We start from the raw sequence: 17488 nt of genomic DNA, 5'->3' as shown, positions 1-17488 counted from the left end.
ACAATTTTTGTACAAAACGCGTGCTGTTTCTACTTTCAGTCTGTCGTTATTGTTTTAATTCATATTGACCTAAACGGCAAATTACGTGTTTAGAACAGCCAACAGAGATATTTTACGAACAGGTCTAGCCGAGCAGTTCGACGACAGCTGCACAGCCTCTGCGCGTAACCTTTCACCCAAATCGTCCCAAACCACTGGTTCGAAATTCTCAGAGTAGACATTGTCGTGAACAGCATGTTTATTTGCAAACAGGCACAGGGAAATGAATATGCTTTATGTAGTGTCAGGGGATTATAGTCTTTCTATGTCGATTGCCAAGCGGCTCGGACAGAAGACTGTTTCGTCCTAGGCAAAGGGATTTAAGGTCTAGACAGAGACATGTTTTTAGTTTTTGAGTCCTAAATAACTGTCAAATTGTTGTCATTGATAGATAGCAAAGGATGATAATTTCATTTTTTCATGATATCAAAATGTGTCTTATGCATGAAATCATGAGATATCTCAAAGGCAGTGTGCACAATGACCGTGAGGATATAGACAATAAAATACACACAGTATTCATGTATTTTTCTGCGACTGACTAAATGCATTTTCATGTTAAAGTACTTCACAGCTGTTTTTATTTGTTCTACAATACGCTGCAACTCTATGTAACATAGCTAGTGTGCCAGATTTCACAGCATGGAAGAATAACAGAATGTGGGGGAAAAAAAGAATTAAAAAAAAAAAAAACATTGAGCAGACAGAGCACACATAAGATCAAGTCTCTATGGCTCATGTTCTAAAGGGAACTGGTGGAGGAATCACAGCATCACCATCCTCACTGTCCTGGCCTCCATCTGCCACACAGAGGCTTGGTTCAATGGAGAGCTCCTCCTTCTTACATGCACTCTTGTTTTTCTTGTTCACCACAGCATAAATAGCACTCAAATGCTCATTAGTCAAAACATCAGCTGAGGGAGGAGGTGCTAAAGTGATTGACTTTTCTGTGGGAAAGGTACATGATTCATCAAGGAGTGTGACTGGTTGATTAACTGGAGCTTTCTTTGGCTTCTTCACTGTTTGGTACAGCTGTTCCTGTTGGTCTTCAGTGGTGTCCTCGAGGAAGACTGACGGTGGGGGCACATTAACCCTTTCCTTGTCAATACATTCATAAGTACATTCATAAGGATTTTCCTTTAGGATATCTGGTACTGCTAAGGAATATATGTGGTCAGAGATTATATTATTGCAATCTAGTTGATGTTCTGTATCCCAAGATACACTGGGACCTGTTTCAGAAGGAACTTGCACCCTTAATGAGGAGTCTAATTCCTTAACAGAGCCCACGCAATCCTTTGGAGGCAGTGGCAGGTCTCGAAAATGAGAGAGGTTTGAAAAGCTTGCAGTTGCTAGAGAGGCTATGGGGATTTCCAGTTGTTCACCCTGATTAAAATAGCCATGTGACCCACCTGTTATGGAGAAAAAAAGATAAAGATAATGGACAATGTCAGTTGGAGTCAATATTGAGTATTTGTTTTAAATTGGTCAGCATTTATGGAATATATATATATATATATATATATATATATATATTTTTTTTTTTAAGTCTGAGGCTCACTTTCTAAGTCTCATGCTCAGTTTGTTACTTGACGTCACATTACCTCGAAAATGCGAATGAGGTCTAGTATGATGATTGTAAACAACAGTGTGACTCTTTTGAGGATGAAAAGGCCTGTTTGCAGCCTCTGAAGTCCAGTTCTCATAAAGAGGACTTATAGCTGAAGAACAGACAAAGAAGAGAACACAAAGATGCAAAAGAAATGTGACTTGTAAGGACCATGCTCGACTGATATCTGTACATATAATGTTGTCTTTGTCAATTTTGAGCTCCTCAAAAAAAAAAAAAAATCCTTCCATTTATCATGTCATATTTATTTCTTCTTATATTGTCCATTGGCATGATGTCAATTTTGAGATTGTCGTCGTCTAATAGCGTATTATATGATCATGTGCACAAAATGCAGCCTACATTAAATTAGCTGATAGACATCATGCACTCTCCTGTTTGGAAAATAAAATATGTAAGGTCGAACCATGATTTCCATTAGTGAGGTCAGTGCTGCTGGTTTGATCTCCAGCTGCAAACACTACCTGTGGGAAGACATTAAAACAAAAACACAAACAAGCAATACATCATGAAATTCTGCTCTTATGGGGAGAATCTGATTTTTCAAGGTGGTGGTTACATCTCTGTTATGATGTTTTATTTGAGCATTCATTCTTTTGTCAAGTTTTTCCTCTTGAGGACTTTAATATATACTAGATCAAACCCTGTTTGATGGAAGTAGACATATCCATACATTTAAATAGGCACCCCCCCCCCCCAAAATTCATTCCAGATTAGGCCTCCAAGTTCTCGCTCAGTTTGCACACTCACTTGTTGAAGATTTTTAGCCTCTTGCTGATTTTTTTTCCAATTAGCTACAAAGGGATTGTAATGGATTACTAATAAGATTGATGTGAAAACAACACAATGGAGCATTGCTCTGCTAATAGAGAATGCAATGAATTATACTCATTGCAAACTGGCTTTACTAGCCAGAAGTATCTATGTAACATTACAGCGAATGGTTGCTAAGCAGTTTCACAGGAACACTGAAATGAAATACAGAAGATTAAACGTGACGAGGGCCACTGGAGATCTTAGGCGGATTTCTTTTGACGAGGAGACTCATTTCATAGGTCATTAAAACTCATTACAAGAATCATTCTGATACAACAACTGAAAGATAATCAAAAAGTAATTGAAACTTTTGAAATGACGCCTCCTCGATGCTTCATAAGCGTTGTCACCTGAGGGATGCATTTTGAGAAGTACCTTTCCCTTTTTCTTTAACTTGTAACGTGATCCACGTACACCTACTGAAAACGAAATCCAAGCAGACGTAGGCAGGGCTAATAATATCTGTTTCAGCAGATGCAAGGTCTTAAAAATGCTGCAGCCAATACATTTAGGAGCTATGACATGACACGATCTTATTAGGTTTGAAGTCTTGCTCACCTTATCTGTGAGTGCTGATTGATTTTTCTGTACATCAGCACTGTCTGAAGGGTCAGGTGATGTTCTTCAATGAGTGAGTATGAAAAGGATGTGTGACATTGACAAGTCAGTCAATTTTACATCACTAGATTAATCAGCAATTAAATATAGGGTTTCCCGTGATATGAATCAGGATATGTAGTTTCACTTTGCTTAATACAAGTAACATTATCTCTTTGTTAGTGTATGTTTTTACATTATTGGTCATCTGATTGTGTCATGGCAACAGTCTAGACTGAGTGACATTCTTTAAGATTTCAAAGAATTCCACTTTAGTCTGAAATTTGTATTGTAAGTAGCTTGACATCATGACATAATAGTCTCAGTGCATTGAGATGTCTTATCTTGGGAATCTGTCTAACCACAGTACCAATATAGGCAGAGGACATGCCACTGGTTGTGACATTACTCACAGACAATCGACACAATCTGCCTGTTGATCTTATCATGCAGGTTTCAACCCACAATGCCCACATAATGTTGAATAGCATACTTAACTTTGATACATAGCATTGTAACAAAGTCGTAATTACTTCGTTGTTGTATTATACATTATAAAGACATAAACATTGATTCAGGAAAAATTAGAGGAAGATGCGTATTTTACAGTTGCCCTGATCTTAACAAAATCAACAAATTTATTGCCATTTCAACCAATTTTTAAAAAATTCTAAGCTATACTTTTTGCAAGCAAGAGGTGACATTACCGGTGACACATGATGCAAACACTGAGGAGTATGATGAAAAGGATGAGGAAGATGATGGAGACGAAGCTGATCTCCAGAGATGAGGAGTAGCCTGAGAACAAAACTATTGCTCCCTCTTGAATAGGTGCCATTACTGCCCATTCAATCTCTGCCAGCAAATGAGAATAATGGGCATTATAAAGCGAGGACTACTCAAGAACAGGAAAACACTCCAGTGTTGTAGTGCTAGACGACCAATACAATCATCAGAAGAGAAACCCAAAAGAATGAACAGAACAGTTCTATGGGAAACGCAAAATTATAAGAAGAAAACTTACTTCACAGTTTTATTTGAGCAAGCTCAACTCAAAGTTTAGGGTCAAAAGTTTGTTTATTAGATCCATAAAGTTTCAAAAGTTGAGTAGCAAAACTGACTTATAATTTCAAGTTGTCCTGGTTTTTTTTTTTGGTTGGTTTTTTTTGGATAAGCAGTTAGACAGGTGTTTTGCTGCATTCCATGTTGTGCTAACCATAGAGGTGAACAACATTGTATAAGAGTATGTTAACAATGTCAGGAATCTAGAGTACAGTCACAGAAACACAAACAAAAGATAATTAACCTCGCCCAATGGCTTAAAAATACGCTCCCCGTTCTTATGCTGCGAAGCTAAACATGACAATGTACATTTTAATTCATTTTTTTTTTAAATGAAGTGTTTCATAAACAGTCTTCTGATAAATATATTAGCAAGCTAGCTTTTTGGATCACCAAGCGAACACACACAACTCGGTTGTCGTATATACACAAGTTAAAGGGTATCTTTACAGCCTAATCTGTAGTACTGTCATAGAACAGGTATACATATAAAGCTCCTTAAATCACAGATTTAAAGGCAGAGCTAATTATTGAAGACATAATCAAGATGGTGTATTTTTTACACACAAACATATAAATAGTGCAATCACTCATGACATCTGTTTCTCTCACCTTATTCAAGGCATCAGAGCTGACACAACCCTTTCATCGTGTACACTGTTCTGCGCTTCACTGTCCTCAGCCTCCCATTCTTCAAAAAGAAAGTGCATTTTTTTTTTTCAGACCAGAGGAGATACTTCCTGATTCTCCATTCCTGTAATTGTACAGCGTAGCCTTTTCTGTGTTGATCATTACCTGTCTGAAAGCTTCCTTCACTGATCTGAGGTTGTTGTTGTTGTCAAGCCCTTTTCTTATACACAACTAATTGCACCGGTTTTCCATGTAGAGAGAACGACAGTACTTCCGTCGTTTTGTGAAAGAAAATGATTGATGCGAAAGATAAATATTTCAAAACTGTGTAAAATATTTAACAGAAGGAAACAGGTGATATCTCTGTTATTATGATTGAGTGAATCAGTGCTAACATAAGATTACAAATTGACCACATAATCATTACATTACTACATTATCAGCAAATTACACGCACTATGTAACATGCACTATATAACTATATGTCCATGAACAAACATTAATATACTCTTTTTAATTTATGACACAACACTTTTATATATATTATTTTTTTTTATTATTATTATTATTAATTTTTTTTAATCATTGCTATTGTAAGGTGAAACATCACTGCCCTCCCAAATTTCTTTTTAGTATAACATGCTACCATAGCAAAAATCAGTTATTGGACTGGTTCTCAATAATTCATTTGTAAACCTTCCTCAGTCCAATGAGTGGACGACCTAGTACTCTGAGCTATATGAAAGGTACAAAAGGGTAATTATGTAACATGGCAACAAGTAATTGCAAGATTCTGTTGTGCTAGACACTCACGTAGGCCAAGTTTCTTAGGTCTAAATTGCTCAGCGGTTTATTTCTCAGAACTGGATAAGTCCATAAGATATTAACAAGGAAAGTATTGTGACCATCACTGCTGAGTAGGTTTTGAATCTGGATCAATGCTTTATGTTGACCAGCAATCGCAATAAGATCAGAGTTGAGTAGGTTTAATAAAGTTCATGAAAGGGAATTCCTTGGGTATAACTTGCTTTACTATCTAAGGAAATATAACCCAGTTGTAACTGATGACAGACCACAATTGAATAACTGTAGCTTTATTTTTTAAATTTATATTGTGTACATTCCTCAACGCAAATGTTTTTATTTCATATTGTATTCAAAATAACACTCATATCCTGCATCATTCACACAAACCGTCATCACTTGCCTGAGAAACATTATTTTTCTCTCAAGTAAACACTCTAAAAATACATATGCAGTCCTAAATTGAACCATGGTTGATTGCTGATTTCCACAACTCACTGAGGTATTGATCACAACATTAGAGAACTGATTTTTGCAGAGGTTAAGAGCCTTCAGGTTTCAGTTACAAATGCACCATAATACTAGCAACAACTCAGTCAACTACAGTACTGCATGCAAGTCTCCTTGCGGAAACAGGCTTCTGTTTGTTTCTGAGCTCATCTGACAACAATGTCATGTAGTCAAACCGGGGCACTTCAAGTTCTCCAAGAGTAAATCAGATTGAGTAATCTGATCTGCAGCAGTACCAAGCTGCCAATTCTTCACTGCTTCTCAGTGTAATATCAGTGCGCTGAATGCAATATAAAAGTGACTTTGTTCGCCCACCCCCCCCCCCCCTCCCTCCCTCACAATTCCCAGCCTAGAGAATCCCAATCCAGCTTTAATTCTTCATTCAATGTTTTTTTTTTTCTCCTTCTGCTAATGCTTGTTTTCTTCTGCTAGCTGCTTGACACTGTAGAGCCTTTGCTGTATGTGGGACATACATCCAGGGACAGAATCATATAGCCGTGGCCCACATGGGTATGTTGGCAAATATACAGATGATACAAGATAGACATTTTAAAATGTGAGTGAGACCGCTACAACTGACCACTCATAAATCATTAAGAAAACAAGTTCATTTTACAGGACCAGTGCATAGGAGATAAAAATACATAAAAGGACCCAAATCTGTTTTTACCAGTCCTAAAAATTCAGACATCGTTTTTGTTCAAATATTTATATGTATATATATCTAAGTAGGTACATGACCTGTATCTTCATAAATAATTAGTGTTTACATATACATCTGGATAGCCTATTTCACTCACTCCTTCTCTGTAGCTGCCTCTGAACACATTTGCGCATGAACATCGCAGTTAGCGCGCTGCATAGAACCAAGATGAAGAAGGAGCTTGATGCCAGTAGAAGGCTTTGTCTTCCATGCACTTCTACCACAGTGTGTCGCTGTACCAGAAAGTCTCTGAAGATTGCCTCAAGCTGGAAGACCGTGCACATCACTAGGAAGACGTGGAATATCTGATGACCCTGGCCTACAATGTCACACTTGCCTGGGAAGAGGCGTTCTGGGACCGGGCAGGAGAAGAAGAAGGCAGCGAGTAAAAAGAACGCGACCTGGAGGGCATGGAACGCCAACGCAGGTTCGTCCCAGGATCCAACGACAAGGCGATATGCCACGGGGCTGATGTCAAGTATATATGCCAGGCTAGTGGGTATCAGCTGGCAAATCTTCCTGCGCGGAGGGTATGGACGTCGATAACGGAGCTTGGCGAAGCAGCAGCCGGTGCAGGACAGCCAGGCTAAAAGTGCAGCACCGGGCAGATACGCCGCCCCCACAGAGCTGTCTCGCCACGTTGGCTTGGAACAGTAAAAGTAGTGGCCCAACGAACAACCGTACTGGTAAACCGCCACTCCGACGTAGTCTAGGAAAAAAAACGAGTAATGCGCTAGCTCAGAGTGCGACTGCAATAAGTGTGCCGCTACGCTGCAGCTGAGGTAGGTTACCGATGACAGCACGTAGAGAAAAAGAGGTAGTGAGGCAGCCTCCAGAGTAAGCCCTGCTCCCCCCGCCAAAACTGAGAAGCGGAGAAGAATGGCGGGGACCGCCAGCAAGTGTGTCCAGACGTTCAGTGACTCGTTGTGACACTGGAAGAGGCTGAGAAAGTAGCAACGCCAATCCTGTCCCACGGGGCGGTAACCTGACTGAACGTAGGGCTCGCGGAACAAGACAGGCACATCCGCGGACATCACGGTTGCCTTGGGTGTTGGCAGGGTGGGGAGGGAGTCCAGGAGGCGAGGCAGACGGCCCAGTTGAGTCACGCTTAATGTTAGTGTGCTGAGACGGCTTAAGGTAACACTTGACATGGTTAGGGCTTATTGTAGGGGTTGAAGGCAACAACGGTACATACAGTGTCTATGGAAATATAACGGATATGGAGGAAAGGGTTCACTGGATATGCTGTGGAGAGAACAAAAGAGATCATAAGAAATGAAGGCCGGTTTCCTCTATAACACGAATGTTAGGTAAATGAGGTGTAGTTATTTTAACCTCAATTTTGGTAATCTATCTTCCTTTCTAGGTTTGTTTTAACTGTAGTCTCCGTTTATATATTTAAGGGTTTGGATGCTTCATTTGTGTTCTGACATTCCTCGTAACTGATATAATAAATGCTTTAAATATAGTCACTGTAGGTTACTTGACCTTGGTGTCAAAAAGAACAGGTGGAACTATACAAAAACAGGTAAATAATGAATTTTGAATTAGATTTAGTTGGAAGCCTCTGGCTAGACTCTCTTATAAGACATGAACAGTATAAGAACATTGTTATTATAACACCCCCTATTTTGAAAAACAGACAGGTGATGCTCTGACATCATCTAGACTACTGTACCCATAACACCACCCACACACATGAAAAGCCAGAATAAACAGGGAGCTGCCAACTCTAATTTGCGAAAAAAAACCCAAAACGTTGTCTTTCATCTTATCTCTAAGTAATGTTGAAATGTTAAACATATGGAATTAAGAGATTTTGTACCGTGTATGTGATTACACACATGTAAAAGTACTATACTGTATGAGATGAAAGTGCACATATATATCTATATGTAGCCATAGCATATGAGAAATAAACGTTCCCTGAGACTGCAAAATGCGTTGACTGAATACATATACATTTTATATGCTTAACGAGCACCCTCCCCCTGCCCATATTTCGATACTTGACATCTTACCTGCACACCTGCCTTGATATCACCTGGTGCTTAAGGCTCACTGACGTACCGCTAGAAGCTCTAGTAACAGACGGCTAGACATCCTCTTGTGCTCATCTAAGTAAGGAATACATATCAGTTCCTCTTTAAAACATATACATTGTCCGAACTGTAGGTTACCGCCCTAGCATAGACCGAAACCGGTAACACAGAACAACTGTGCCCTCACTACTTAAACAAGCTCACAAGACTGGGTGGAGCTGCATTTCACGTCAATCACAATCACGCCCTAAAACTTTGGCCCGGGCTAACATTTAGTTAGCTAACAGTTTGTTAACATTGTCTTCATAACATCTCGTCGTGAGAAGACGAGGAAAAAAAATCGATGTGGTCATTGACACAGCATGAACGTAACTTGAATGATGGTAATAAAGTAATGTTGTCTGTCAAAAGCTTAGAAAGCTTGATCCCATAAGTGCTCGCCACCTAGTGACGGATTCAAGACCTAGACATGAATAACAAGAAGTGAAACCCATTCTCAGTTAACAGGATAAACATTTCCTCCGAAATCCCCAGGATTAGTTTACATAGTGCAATCTGCAATGGACAGTTCACCAGAAAACACTTCATAAATATTACATGATATTATTTTGCTACAAGAGGCTGCCGACAGTCGGCGCAGGCGCACTTAATCGAAGTTTTCGCGCGAAATACGTAGGTGGGCTGGAACGGATGTCAGCCCTTCTATTTGATTGGACAGTTACATCGACATTACCCGGTATGTTAATCAAATAACGGCTAGCTGACCAATCAGAAGTAGGTACTACCACGGGGAAGACCTCGGTGGCGCGAAAAACGCAGAGAGAAGAAAGAAGTGTTGGGGGAATTGAAGGTGGACGACCCGTCGATAGTTTTGTGGATTTAATTTTTATTCGTGTGGAATAGAAAAGTCTTACCGAAATGGCTACTGATGTTGTGGACGATCATGAGATGAGGGAGGCTCAGAGAGATTATTTGGACTTCCTTGATGATGATGTAAGTATAGTATTCGAGACAGACTTGTTCTAATGTCTGAATGAAACTAAACAAGTGGCACGATGACTTTCCAACCTCGCGAACTTTTGGTCATCAGCCAGTCATTGTAACTTTACATTAGTATTGACAAAATTATCAAAGCGATCATTAGAAACGACAACGTTTTTCAGATTGTTACCAGTTTTCATTTCAGTGCTCTCTCGGTCCATGTTATGAGAATATTATTAATGGAAATCCACATTTTTTTTAGAGAAAAAAATGTGAACTCTCAGCAGATTTGACTGCTAGATTCATTACCAACATACTTTTGTTTGTGCGAGTGTCAGTACACCGAAATTACAACGTGTGGCCAAGTGTTGCAGAGCTCGCAATAGTAAAAACATGGCGAAGCCTGCGTGCAGACGTTCCGCTGTGCCTATTGTTTATCCAAGCACTGTTACCCTTAAGAGTGCCAAATGAAGACGCGATTGGCAGATTTATGAAGTCAGTGTTAAACTGATGCCATTCCATATCGACTTGTCCTTTCAGCAAGATCAAGGCATTTACCAAAGTAAAGTGAGAAACATGATCAGCGAGAATAAATTCCGGCTCATTGTCAACATCAACGACCTGCGCCGCCGGAACGAAGTCCGTGCTGCGAAGTAAGTGTTACAGCATAACTCTAGAGACTTTGCAAATGTTTAATATTAGTTGTTAATAAGACGTAAATGCCAAGTTCGATGATGACGCAACACTTTATGCTCGAGGCATATTAACTGTATTTTGTAAACAGAACTTAATATTTTCGGCCCTCATGCTAATACTAACTATGACTACCTTTTATTCATTGCTTCAATTGTCATGTCATAATATGTTTTTTCAGTATTAACTGAGTTACTAATTAATGACACTCCACTACCTCCAGACTGATGAACAATGCTTTTGAGGAGCTCCTGGCATTCCAGAGGGCATTGAAAGACGTGGTTGCTTCTGTGGACGCCACCTATGCCAAGCAGTGTGAGGAGTTCTTCATCGGGCTTGAGGGCAGCTTTGGCAACAAGCACGTCACCCCTCGTACCCTCACCTCCCGCCTGCTGGGCAGCATGGTGTGTGTGGAGGGCATCGTGACAAAATGTGAGTGCCACAGAATCCTGACACTTGAGAGATACCAGAATTAGCTTTAGCAGTTGTGTATTTTGGCAGAATGGGGGGAATTACAACAGCTGTCATTTTTTTTTTTTTTTTTTATGAAAAACTCAAGGTATTTAGGTAATACAAAGGTAATAGCATATGCTAAAGCTGTAAAATATCCAGAATCTAAAAGACTCTGGCAGTTATTTTTCGGAAATTATTAAGTTGTTTCCTCACTAAGTTGTGGCTTTTTTTTTTTCCCAGAGGAAACACTAATCACCTAAAGACTGAGCTGGTTTTACAGCAGTGTCACTGAGGATTTGGCAGCTGTATGTGAATTGTCTGTGAGTGTGAGCTGAAATCATGCGTCTCTCTGGTATTTATGTGTGTGCGCAGGTTCTCTTGTGCGTCCTAAAGTGGTACGCAGTGTCCATTACTGCCCAGCCACCAGGAAGACCATGGAACGCAGATACACTGACATGACCTCCCTCGATGCCTTCCCATCAAGTGCCATCTACCCCACCAAGGTATTTTTCTGTAGCCACTGAATCACAGAGGCCCTGATATACAGAAACCTGACCAGTTCCTTCTTTGTTGTTAAAGTACACCCTGATATGATACTTTTATGAGCTGACTTCATCTTGACCGTTGTACACTGTATTAAAAATAGATAAAGTCCAAAGGGGGACTTGTATTAGTACAGTGTCTATTTTTCACCTGCCGATAGAGCGTTGTACATTTTAACTGTCAGAGAGGGAAAAATGATGTAAGGAAATGAAATAAGAACTGATGTACTCTTTCTAGGATGAGGAGAACAACCCTCTGGAGACAGAGTTCGGTCTGTCCATCTATAAGGATCACCAGACCATCACTGTGCAGGAGATGCCTGAGAAAGCACCCGCTGGCCAGCTGCCCCGGTCGGTGGACATTATCCTGGACAATGACCTGGTGGACACGGTGAAGCCTGGAGACAGGGTTCAGGTCATCGGTACTTACCGCTGTCTGCCTGGAAAAAAGGGTGGCTTCACCTCGGGTACATTCAGGTAACATTATCTTCAGACCAAGGCCTCTTTTGCCTGACACTCAAGTTTTAGACAAGTTTAACACAAAAAGCTTTGTTCTTTGACCCACCAGTAGCTTCCTACTGATATAGTTAATTTTTGAGAAATCATGGAGAATTACAAATGATTAACAGTGATTTAATGTTTTCAGGGTTATCGACATTCAGGTCTTTTAAATAAAATACAGAATTGTTCAAAAGCGGAATACATTTTAAATGATTATCTATAAATCAAGCCCCACAGCTCAACAGCTAAGATGATGTTTAGATCTGTTGTATAATAATGAATACTAGTAATAATGGCTCAACAGTGTGTTGTACAAAAGACCACGCAACACAAACCGTCAGAATTGCAGATCTGTGATTTAGCTGCAGTTGTTTCATCTATTGATATCTCAACTTTTTCTACTTTTTTTTTTTCTGTCTAGGACCATAATGATAGCATGCCAGGTCAAACAGATGAGCAAGGAAAGTTCTCTCCTTTTCTCCGCTGATGACGTTGCTAAGATCAGGTCCTTCAGCAAGTCCCATTCAAAGGTGAGAGGGGAGAAAAGGAAAAAAAACCTCTCAAAAAAAAAAATCAGAGTTGGTGTGGATCGGATGATTGTATTTGAAAATAAATCAGGAAGAAACGTGTGTTTTCTTTTTGTTGTATTGTTCATCCACTCGTGCCTGAGGCATTACCTATCATGTCAGATTTCTCTCTCTAAATATATCTCTGATTAAGCTGGTAGATGCCAGCTCACGTCGGTGGGACAGATGTGTTTATAATACATCAGTTAGAAGAGTGGAGTTGGGAATAGTTGTCTTTCTGTATAATTACATGTTAATCCATTCTCTCTCGGCTAGGCTGTATTTGACCAGTTGGCGCGCTCCTTGGCTCCCAGTATCCATGGGCATGAGTACATTAAGAAGGCCATCCTCTGTATGCTGCTGGGTGGAGTGGAGAAAGTTCTGGAAAATGGGTCGCGCCTCCGTGGAGACATCAATGTGCTTCTCATAGGTGTGGTGTCGCATTTAAACACTCCAAAATGTTGAGACATTGATATCTACACAATATTAAATCACAATCATTCCATGACATACTGGTTTAAAGGCTAGAGGACAGTTGGGCAAAAACCAATGTAACTCAATTGCGAAGAATTTTTGTTAGTTAGAAAACGTGTTTTGGAATTGGCGAGCTGTTCACTGGAGGGATCAATGACGTGACTTTGAATATGTTAACTTAGCTAACTGAACCTCTGTCAGACTGTAGAAAATGTCACTGTTACAGCCATTTCAGATGAGTGTTTGCCTTGCTGCTCCATGCATCAGAAGCAACTGATGATAATGTGGATCATTTATACAAAAACACATAAAAAGAAACTTTGCGACATTCTGAATCTTACAGTCTTTTGGTTGTGTTTAGGCGCATGCTAAAGGTGTAAGAACCGTTTACCATATCCACATACAAACACTCGCCGTGCCTGGGAATAGCAGGGTAATAGGGCTCTGTCTCTCAGAGGACTAAGAGACGGTGAAAGCTAACACGCCCTCTCTCTCCCAGGTGACCCATCCGTTGCCAAGTCTCAGCTCCTGCGTTACGTGCTGCACATAGCACCTCGCGCTATTCCCACCACGGGCCGCGGCTCCTCCGGCGTCGGTCTGACCGCCGCAGTCACCACAGATCAGGAGACAGGTGTGACGACCTGATCCGCTTTCTACGAGAACATTTACGCTCTATGTATGCATTACAGATGTCACTCATAACTCTAAGTTCTAATTATAAGTTCGTTCGTTCTTTCTGCTCTGTTTCTGTTCGCGCGTCTGTCAGGTGAGCGTAGGCTGGAGGCCGGTGCCATGGTCCTTGCGGACAGGGGCGTGGTCTGTATCGACGAGTTTGACAAAATGTCTGACATGGACCGCACCGCCATTCATGAGGTCATGGAGCAGGGCCGGGTCACCATCGCGAAGGCTGGCATCCACGCCAGGCTGAATGCCCGATGCAGCGTCCTGGCGGCTGCCAACCCAGTCTATGGTCGGGTAAGTCTGTCATTAGCGTTATGGCTGCATCTGTTTGCCGTCTAAAGCACTTTGGAAATTTTGATGATCACAAACTTGGTGGCTTTATGTTTTTTTGTGTTGCTAGTTAAAGTTCTGCACTCTAAACTGTACACAGTTCACAACAAATTGTCACATCTGTGTTGTGTACGTATCTTGACATGAGTCATTTTCTGTCTCTCTTTATCTCTCCCTCTTACCAGTATGACCAGTATAAGACCCCCATGGAGAACATTGGTCTGCAGGATTCCCTGCTGTCTCGTTTTGATCTTCTGTTCATCATGTTAGATCAGATGGATCCCGAGCAGGACAGAGAGATCTCCGATCACGTGCTGCGCATGCATCGTTACCGTGACCCCCGCCAGCCCGATGGAGCAGGTACAGCCCACTGGTCAATACGCCCAGACCGGGCAGATGTGTTTATGCTCTCACGTTTTGTTTATGGAAGAGTTACAGATGTTGACTTCAAAGACCTTGTCAAATCTTTGAGAGAGGACTCTTTGAAATATTTGATCAAAAAATGTCAAATGTCAAACAGTTTGAGAAGCAACCTGTTGTTCATTCAGTTGTGTTTGTTCAGTAAACGTACTCAAACTGTGGCTTCATGGCAACAATTCATTATTATAATAATATGATTATAATACTATAAATACTTTGATTGTTGCGCATTATTTAAACGTCATAAACATTATGCTAATTATCTAAGCACACTTGGAAATAAGTAATGCAGAAATAATAATCATATCCGAAATGCTGAGTTGTAGTAACCTCATCCTCCTTGGTTACGATTTCCTCTCATAATGTTAAACAGATGTTTCTTTTCAGTCAGTGTGTATATGGTTGTGAAATGTGTGTTTGTGTACAGCGCTATCCTTAGGTGGCAGTGTGGATGTGTTGGCCACTGAGGATCCCGATGCAGTTGAGGAAGAGGAGGAAGAGCTGCAAGTGTACGAGAAACACAACAACCTGCTCCATGGCAACCGCAGGCGGAAGTAAGCTACCAAACACGCGCGAACATGTCAGTTTAGGTTGGGAGACCCTTTGTGTTTAACCCAAGAGAAGTTCTCTTAGGTTAAGAAGAACGTTGTGGTCTTTTCCTCAGTATGCCAACTGTCTCGCGATTCTTTTTCGTTCAGGGATAAAATTGTGAGCAAGGAGTTCATGCGAAAATACCTTCATGTTGCCAAGGCGATTGCACCTGTGCTTACCCAAGAGGCAGCCAATCACATTGCAGAGGAGTACTCTCGACTTCGTAGCCAAGAGCAGCTTAGCTCTGACATAGCCCGGGTAAGAGGACACAAACACACACACACACACACACACACACTTTTACTCAAGCTTCCATGCGTTGCTTCACATATGCAAACACACTCACTTACAGACTGGGTTTTGCGTGACCTTTTCTCTCTTCTGTTCCTGCACAGACATCTCCAGTCACTGCGAGAACTCTGGAGACCCTAATCCGTCTGTCCACGGCCCACGCCAAGGCCCGCATGAGCAAAGTCGTGGAGATGCAGGACACGGAGGTGGCCGTGGAGCTCGTTCAGTTCGCCTACTTCAAAAAGGTTCGGTCATCTTCTCATTCGTGCCATGAACCAACGCGTTCCGTACATTTAGTCACAGTCTGTCATGTAGTATTCCAGTCAATACGTATACAAACACTCTTACCTGTACTGGCAAATGGTTTTTTTTTTTTTTTTTTTCTTTTGTTTTTAATGTCAAGTGTAGTCCATGCTCTTGTAGGATGGTGTATGCCGAATGCTATTTTTTTTTTTTACCCATAAAGATATTATACCAGTTGTTGCACTAGACAAAGTTGAAGATCTTATCTTGTGTTGATGTCCGCGTAGGTTCTGGAGAAAGAAAGGAAGCGTTCTAGACAGAAGGAGAGGGACACGGCTTCTGAGGATGAGGAGGAAACGCAGGACACCCCACGTCCGCAGAGAAAGAGGTGTGTAGTCAGTACGGTCCCTTCTTTCTGTCCTCTGTCTCGACATGCAGGTTAAAATGTGAAAAGTCTTCTCTACGCGTCCCTGTGTCACAACCATCAGGAACTGTTAGAGAGAGAGAAGTCATTTCTGAATATTAAAACCAGATCTTTCAGGGCTACACAAACAGGTTTACACACAGGAGAAGAGAATCTGTAAATTTGTGCAGGGAAACTGTGAAAAGATGCTGGAAAAAAAGACCTGTTTTTTTGCCTTTGTCAAATCAAGGGGAGTTGAGAAATGGTTAAATGTTTGTCATACGTACAACAGTACAGTTTCAAATAGTTGTGAGTGTGTGTGACTTCATAAAGCCCTGCATGCTACTCTTTAGCAGTTTGCAGTTTATGCGCCGTTTTTCATTGACCTGTTCATGTCTGTTTCTGCAGGAGTCGCCGCACCGCATCACAGAGCAGCGAGACTCGTGATGAATATGACTTCTCCACCGAGGGAGACATTCCTGAGAGTAAGCAAAGCATCATGGGAGATTGAGTTCTCTTTTGGGACTTGCCTCTTATTCATCCTAAAGAAGGAACTTTGTTTCGCATAGCTCTAAATGCTAATACCCAGAGGTTTTTAATCTGGCTTTTTGATCCGGTTTGCAGTTCGCTCTCCAGCCCCTGCGAGGCCCGTGGAGGAGACGACAGAGACGCCTGGTCAAAATGGACACACGGGAATCTCTCCAGACAGGTGAGAATTTTTTTATTTTTTTTATTTTTTTTTTTGTGTGTATTTATGAAATATATTTCTGCGTATTATTCTTCCGGCAGATAGGTTACAACCCTATGTTTGATTGACAGGCTGAAAGAGTTTAAGGCGGCACTGCTGGACGTGTTCCGTTCTGCACATGCTCAGTCTGTAGGCATGAGAACCCTCATGGAGGGAATTAACAAGGGCACTCAGACGCCTTTTGACCCCACCGAGGTCAGAGTTGCCCTCAACCGCATGCAGGACGACAACCAGGTCATGGTTACAGATGACATCGTTTTCCTCATCTGAGGAGGCAGGAGAGGAAATTATGTGGTTTTCATTCTGGCAGTTGTGGTTATGTTCTTCAAATAGGAAAGATCTGGTCATATACTTTCTGTGTAAAATATCTGTTTAAAATACAAAAGATATAGTCATACAAGGATTATGTACTGAAGTACAAGTAATGGATGTATGATGAAACTGATACTTCATCAAATTCTCTAGATACAGAGCAAGCAAAAACCCAGGTTGTATGGCTTATGTGAACAGCAAGGCATGTTATTGAGAAAATGGATTATTTTCTATTCTCTTTGTTTTACTTAAAAAAAGAAAAATAGTTTCTTGAGGATCAGTCTGTAGTGTTTGTCATAATGAGCTCATTGTCATAATGAGCTGCAGTTGAGCTATGGCGCCCTCCTGGGGACTGATATGCAACTGCATCTGCATACAGTCAGAGCTGTATGTTGCGTTTTTTTAAAAATTTAATTTTTTTTTTTT

The 17488-nt window shown here is 41.0% G+C and overlaps 2 protein-coding genes across 2 annotated transcripts; one reads left to right on the top strand and one right to left on the bottom strand.

Moving 5' to 3' along the window:
* Window positions 1–6880: 6880 nt before the first annotated feature.
* Window positions 6881–7942, bottom strand: paqr8 (progestin and adipoQ receptor family member VIII). Its single transcript, XM_030772609.1, has one exon. It carries the CDS (start codon window positions 7940–7942, stop codon window positions 6881–6883), a length of 1062 nt encoding a protein of 353 aa, XP_030628469.1.
* Window positions 7943–9751: 1809 nt separating this feature from the next.
* On the top strand, window positions 9752–17020 carry mcm3 (minichromosome maintenance complex component 3). The gene is made up of 17 exons (XM_030771607.1): window positions 9752–9826; window positions 10355–10467; window positions 10731–10939; window positions 11333–11463; window positions 11741–11979; window positions 12425–12533; window positions 12846–12999; window positions 13543–13674; window positions 13810–14018; window positions 14240–14414; window positions 14902–15028; window positions 15173–15323; window positions 15461–15601; window positions 15887–15987; window positions 16414–16487; window positions 16627–16711; window positions 16822–17020. Exons 1-17 carry the CDS (start codon window positions 9752–9754, stop codon window positions 17018–17020), a joined length of 2424 nt encoding a protein of 807 aa, XP_030627467.1.
* Window positions 17021–17488: the final 468 nt, after the last annotated feature.

The sequence above is a fragment of the Chanos chanos genome, chromosome 4 (genome assembly GCF_902362185.1).
Source record: "Chanos chanos chromosome 4, fChaCha1.1, whole genome shotgun sequence".
In the NCBI taxonomy this organism is placed as follows: Eukaryota; Metazoa; Chordata; class Actinopteri; order Gonorynchiformes; family Chanidae; genus Chanos; species Chanos chanos.
The sequence above is the reverse complement of the archived record's forward strand: the minus strand, read 5'-3'. Positions and strand labels throughout refer to the sequence as shown.

Excerpts from the sequence above, each read along its gene's own strand:
- mcm3 (XM_030771607.1), top strand. The coding sequence starts at position 9,752 with ATGGCTACTGATGTTGTGGACGATCATGAGATGAGGGAGGCTCAGAGA. Across the intron at positions 10,468-10,730 it reads AACGAAGTCCGTGCTGCGAA|ACTGATGAACAATGCTTTTG; the intron begins GTAAGTGTTACA and ends CACTACCTCCAG. Across the intron at positions 12,534-12,845 it reads TCAGCAAGTCCCATTCAAAG|GCTGTATTTGACCAGTTGGC; the intron begins GTGAGAGGGGAG and ends TCTCTCGGCTAG.
- paqr8 (XM_030772609.1), bottom strand. The coding sequence starts at position 7,942 with ATGTCAAGTGTTACCTTAAGCCGTCTCAGCACACTAACATTAAGCGTG.